This window comes from Nestor notabilis, unplaced genomic scaffold (genome assembly GCF_000696875.1).
Source record: "Nestor notabilis isolate BGI_N333 unplaced genomic scaffold, ASM69687v1 scaffold1991, whole genome shotgun sequence".
Classification (NCBI taxonomy): Eukaryota; Metazoa; Chordata; class Aves; order Psittaciformes; family Psittacidae; genus Nestor; species Nestor notabilis.
The window spans coordinates 37,522-43,833 of NW_009914046.1; the positions used below are offsets into that span (position 1 = coordinate 37,522).

A 6,312-nucleotide genomic window follows, 5' to 3' on the forward strand; every position below is an offset into this window, starting at 1 on the left:
TTAGTGATTAGGTCTGCATTGTTAGAATTAGTACTCTATTAGCACTTCTCTCCCTAGACCAATATCCCAACATCCATGCAAAGCTTGCTGATTTTCCATTGCTTAATCACATCTTAGTGTGTTGAAAATTCATGCACGTATTTGCAACATCTCAGCAGGTTTTGCAGAATGACAGTCTTTTTATTTTCACTGGTTCAGCATACAGCCGCATGATACACTGAAGCTAAGAAAAACAGGGGAGAATGTTTCACAGTAGAATTCTGAGAAGTCCATTTCTTCTAGATCAAGGCAGAAACAATTCTCATACAGTCAGTGATCAGTGACTAAATCCTACATTATTTTAAATTTACTTAGCACTATAAATAATCATTAGTGACAATACTTACTGTAACCTGAAAATAAGGCAGGGGCAAGATCTGGTTTATAGTGTTCATACTTGTGTATTATTTTATATGCATACACTTGTATAGAACAACAACAAAATCAAACTGTCCTACCACAATAAGCAGGGTATATTGTACAGCTTACAAGTTATGGTATACAGTGAAACTGGTATCACATCCTATAGGTTATGGGATACGTTAATAAATAGACAATGATATATTAATCTGCAAATTTAACAAAGAATTTTAAGAGGAAGTAAGACGGTACCTACAATGGGGCTGATTAATCATTACTTTTTTTTACTCCAGCTTAAATAACGGCACTTTGATGTCATGGGAAGCTTGGAAGCAATAATGTAAAGAATCACAGTCAGCACATACAATTTGTGAGAGCTGTACGTTTTAAGAGTAACCTGAATTTCTTGGAGTTTGAGTGCTTGATTTTGCAACCTTGAATTATCCACATTTAGTTTCTCTGCCTTCCTCTGTAACGTACATAGAAAAAAAATCTGTATTTGTCTTATGTTACTCACCATCTTTGCTTTTTAATTTGGAGGTAAATACTCAGCTTATCACTTTATCATTGCTCTTTTACACCAAGAAAAGACCCAAGCCGTGAAAATCCTATGGGTCCATCTCACTTTACATAGTGGCTAATATGTTGGCTTTTAATGGTAAGTAGCACCCTAAGTATCTAATCAGTCTGTTCATAGAATTTAAAACCCTAAACTATTTTGCAACATTCATATATTCTATCCTGCTAAGCTAGAAAATATTTAATCATAAGTCTGTAATCTAGATAATAGCTTTTAAATCCACTGAAGACAAGATGTGCCATAATATTCATACAACTACGTATATAGTTGTACCTAATTCCTAATTTTGCAGTGCTGCAACTCTACAGCAGTAACAGAAATGTATGTAGGTACATATGTAACAGAACAGGAGCAAACCAGTGTTGTGGGTGGACTTACGTCTGCTATTCTCATGCTCACTGATTGTATTAAAAGTAGTTATCAGCAGAGGACTGCTGTGGGAAGAGAAGCACAAAATGCTGCTCAAGAATGGCTGAAGCCAGATGGCCTGGTAGGTAAGCAGTAATGTTGGACAAAAGGTGATACTTTTGATTGTTAGGGCTGCTTGTGCTTCTCTTAGTTATGGCTTCTCCAGCTACTCACAGAGCATGATGATGAGGTCTAATGGGAAAGCTGTATAACAGTCATAAAAACTGTTACTAAGTGTTTGCTGCACCAGACAATTTGTCCTTCAAGCTTTAAAAGAGACAGGAGGCAGCCATGGGGGGCTGAGGGGTTAAAGGCAGCTGGTGATTTTATGTCTGAGTTAGATTTAAGAAATGGTGTAATTTCCTTCACACTGCAAATCAATGTTTATTTTGCCACAGAACCATCAGAATCAACAACAGGGTGGCAGAGTGCATCTTCACTAATCTATCCCATAACAACACGGGAGCAGCACAATTTCTAAAGACACATATTTATACATCTGGTAACCACTTTTGTCCCTACTACCTCATTAAAGATTAGAAATGCTCTGGGGCACACACACATGTACACTTAAAAAAAAAAGGCAATACAAATTCTTCATTGCTGTCAGAAATAGAAAGTGCCAGGTAGTACATCATCGTTTCCTGGTCCCACTGTTGCCACTGGCAGACTTACTGAAACTTCTGCTCATTTGTGGGAAGTGGACAGTTGGTGTTCTTTCAGTGGGGCCATACAGCCCTAAATTCCTGGCTGTAGCTGACTTTCGAAGAGGCTTGACACTGGGAAAAGGATTGAAGACTTGTGGCTTTGGGTTCCCGGGGAGGGGAGATTTAGCCAAGTTTCCAGAGTCACTAGATGAACGGGAGGACTCTGATAAACACGGCTGGCTGAACTGATGGGGTGTTGACTCAGCATCAGTTTTACTATCTGAGGCAAGTTCCAGTGCTTCTAGTTTTAGCTGAACCATTGACATGTTTACACTGCTGTCCATAGAGGCTGGCTCAGATGACTGCTGGTCAGTTTTTCGAGTAGTCCTGTCATCCAAACCACCTCCTTCTGCTTCTCCAACGTCAGAATGTTTGGAAGTCTCCTCCTTTGCACCAGGACTATTTGTTTTACAGCTCTCACTCTGCTCATCAATTAGTCCTATGGTATCCCCATAGCCCAGTTGGCTTTTGCCCCTTGCAATATTCTTTCGATGCACTCTTATGTGAGTGCGCCATGGAGAGTTCAGTTTTGTTTTAAGATCTTCTTGGGGAATGGGAGACATCTTCCCTGTAGCATGACTTGGGATGTGAATAACAGCATTTTTGAGAGACTTGTTATTCAATTTCATCTTCTTTCCTAAAAGGAGGTGGTTTATCACTGGGGAATGATTTACCTGAGAAGGGAGGAGGCTGGTAACTGGCCCTTTGTCTGAAAGAAAGTGTTCAAAAGAAATACAGAGTTGTTAAAGAACAAAACAAATTAATGTTCTAAGGATCCATCAAGAAATTTGATGCCCTTCTTGAGGTATAGCAAAGGTTTGTAGGACTGACCACTATTCAAAAAAAACAAAAACCAAAACAAAACAAAAAAAAACCCAACAAAAAACAACAAACAAATTTACTTTATTTCTCTTACATCTTGGAGTCACACAAGCTGTAACTCCTATAATCAAGACTTCCTTTCTGCCCTTCCCTCCTTCTTCTTACCTATGGGTAAGTTCTGAGCCAGGAATACCATGAAAACAAAACAAAAATAGCTTCTCAATTTTTGGAACTTAAGTGTAACTGACAGTTTAATATTAATACTGGCTTCAGATCTTTCCCCTCTCCTTCATTTCTCTTCCAACCATGAGAGGTAATTCAGTTCTTGTACAAGGTCAGTCAGATCACCCTCTCCATGAGGCTTGTGTGACTGGTGAATGAACCAATGTATTTCTAATGGATAAACCACAGCAACTCTTTTCTATTACGTCCTCTTATTAAACAACAGCAGTAGACTCAGAATTAGGTAATCGGGTGACAGTTAGATTAAACCACAGACTCAGCCCCGCATCATGATTAGTAAGATCAGAAAGGTTTGTCTTTGGGGGTAAGGGTTGGCAATCCTTGGTAATCAACATTTTACTGTTTGCACTGTTTCTGCTGGCTACAACCTTGTTCAAGGCAAATTCTTAAAAAAACCCCTCCTTATAAGTGATGTTAGTGTTAATGAAAAATTGCAGCTCTGTGTATTCAAATGCTCCTGCTAGGACAAGTTCAGACAATCTAGAAGAGCAACAAAAATTCTCCACAGCGACCCATCTGCATGGTTCAATGCAGAATTAGAAAGATGACACTTAAGTAGGGAGGAATGAGTGGGGTGGGCTGTGTTCAGCTTGCACACCCACTAAAACTGTCAGCTGTGCTGTTCATGCTAACCCTGCATTGTTGAGTTTGCCAACTGGGAAAATGGACTCCATAACATGGACTGCTGAATAATGAACATATTTCCAGCTCAATCATCACAGCAGTATCATTATGGCTAGGTAAACAATCAGTCACAATGGAACACCTAAGCCAGTTCTTCAGCTGTGTAATTTGCTATGCCTGGATGAACTCAGAAGAGTCAGGATCATATGGATTAGCTAGGAATCTACTTGGTCTGAAGCATACTCATGTCTTCATTTCCTTTTTTCTAGTGCATCAGTATGTCAACTCCAAGAATGCCAGAGATTTAAAGTTTTTAACCAGAGAGATCAACACAATGCGCCCAGATATCAAAGACACTTTTAAATACCATTGTTCAGCTGGTCCCTGGGACCTAAAAAAATCCCAGGGTCATCATCGTGAGATCCTGACAAAAGAAGAAAAAAACACCACCTTCTCATTTCCAATCTGTCTGTACAAAGTGGTACCCACTATACTATAGTATAACACTGTAATGTGTTATCTATTCCACGTCTCTCTTGTTTTGTCCATTTGGTTAAATGTAAAAGAAGGTTATTTGCTTTATCCAATGAAGTTAGATTGTAATAAATCAATAAATGAAGCACGTTTAAATATGTTACCTGCTCTGATATACACATGGTGAACCTGCTGTTGCTGCTTTTTCTTTATCCTGGAATATTGCTTTTTCAGTGCATTAATATCAGTGGTCATACGCTCCATCATCATGCTGTTAAAAGCAGCATGATACTCGCTTCGGCAAGAGTCTATTGCTCCTGGACTTAATTCTGCAATGTTACTGGAACCAAGACTTTGTTCTTCGTTCTGATCTGCACAGTGTGAATAAAGTCAAGATGATGAGTAAATTGGCATACTCAAGAGTTTCACAGATTATCTACAAGGGAAGTCTATGTCTGATTCCCATCATCTTATTTAACTGTAGTCTTTAATTAAAAATTTATCATCATATGCATATTAAACAAAGCTGCACTATTTATAATAAGACGTGTTACTACTGTGTAAGAATAGCAAGGTTTTGAAGGGAGTTTTAAGAGTACAAAAGGCAATTAATATAGCAATGCAAAGCTGTAAGCCCAGTTCTTCAATTACCCGAAAGTACATCAAGCCATCACTAAAGTAATTCACAAAGTGATTGTTAAAGGCACCCAGTTGGTCAAATAGGAGACTAACAATACAACTGATACAATGCATTACAGTCAAGCAGGCATGAGATTAAGCAACCAACCTAGTGGTACCAGTAAGAAGCATCAAGAAATGGTTGTAACACCACAGGAAAAAAGCTGCTAGTGAGCAACAGAAAGGATGGGCACAGAGCACCTGAGGATCAGGCAACTCGAGAGGTGTCTGACTCACAGCAGCAGTGCAATTTATTTTCACAGCTGCTTCTGATGCACCACCAACCCGGCACTCCAGGGTCAAAGGGATAACTCTTTTTCAAGGGATGTTTTTTTGTCTTTGACTTAGTTTGCAACAGCAGCTTGATGTTCTAAGTGCCAGCTTGAAGCAGTATGTAGAGACTTATAATCCCTTGGGAAGGGAAAACCAAACATCACAGCAATCAAGAGGAAAGCTGCAGCTTATAGGTCTCAACAAAACCAAGCCACAAGAATGATGACAGATGGACCATTTGGTGAATAAAGAACTGGCTGGATGGCTGCACGTGAAGGGTTGTGGTAAATGGCTCAATGTCCAGTTGGAGACCAGTATCGAGTGGCGTCCCTCAGGGACTGGTGTTGGGACCTGTCTTGTTCAACATCTTTGTTGGTGACATGGACAGTGGGATTGAGGCGCCCTCAGCAAGTTTGCCGACGACACCAAGATGTGTGGCTCGGTTGATACGCTGGAGGGAAGGGATGCCATCCAGAGGGACCTGGACACGCTTGTGAGGTGGGCTGATGCCAACCTTATGAAGTGTAACCAAGCCAAGTGCAAGGTCCTACACCTGGGCTGGGGCAATCCCAGGCTCAGCTACAGGTTGGGCAGAGAAGAGATTCAGAGCAGCCCTGCAGAGAAGGACTTGGTGGGGGTGGTTGATGAGAAGCTTGACATGAGCAGGCTTCAGTGTGCACTTGCAGCCCAGAAACCAACCGTGTCCTGGGCTGCATCAAAAGAAGCGTGACCAGCAGGTCAAAGGAGGTGATCCTGCCCTTCTACTCTGCTCCCATGAGACTTCACTTGGAGTATTGTGTCCAGTTCTGGTGTCCTCAACATAAGAAGGTGATGGAGCTGTTGAAGCACGTCCAGAGGAGGACCACGAGGATGATTAGGGGACTGGAGCACCTCCCATATGAAGACAGGCTGAGAAAGTTGGGGCTGTTCAGCCTGGAGAAGAGAAGACTGCGTGGAGACCTCATAGCAGCCTTCCAGTATCTGAAGGGGGCCTACAGGGTTGCTGGGGAGGAACTCTTCATTACGGGACTGTAGTGGTAGGACAAGGGGGAATGGGGTCAAGCTTAAATAGGGGAAGTTTCGATTACATATCAGGAAGAAGTG

General features: G+C 41.1%; 1 protein-coding gene across 1 annotated transcript in view; it reads right to left on the reverse strand.

The window, feature by feature from the left end:
- Nucleotides 1-1,960: 1,960 nt before the first annotated feature.
- The window catches only part of TBC1D30 (TBC1 domain family, member 30), a 26,122-nt gene continuing 21,770 nt past the window's right edge, over nucleotides 1,961-6,312 (reverse strand). Inside the window, exons 11-12 of the mRNA XM_010023459.1 lie at nucleotides 4,422-4,628; nucleotides 1,961-2,803 (exon numbers count right to left, since the gene is read on the reverse strand). Of these exons, the coding sequence (XP_010021761.1) occupies nucleotides 2,022-2,803; nucleotides 4,422-4,628 (989 nt within the window). The 3' untranslated portion in view covers nucleotides 1,961-2,021. The remainder of the gene's footprint in view (nucleotides 2,804-4,421; nucleotides 4,629-6,312) is intronic.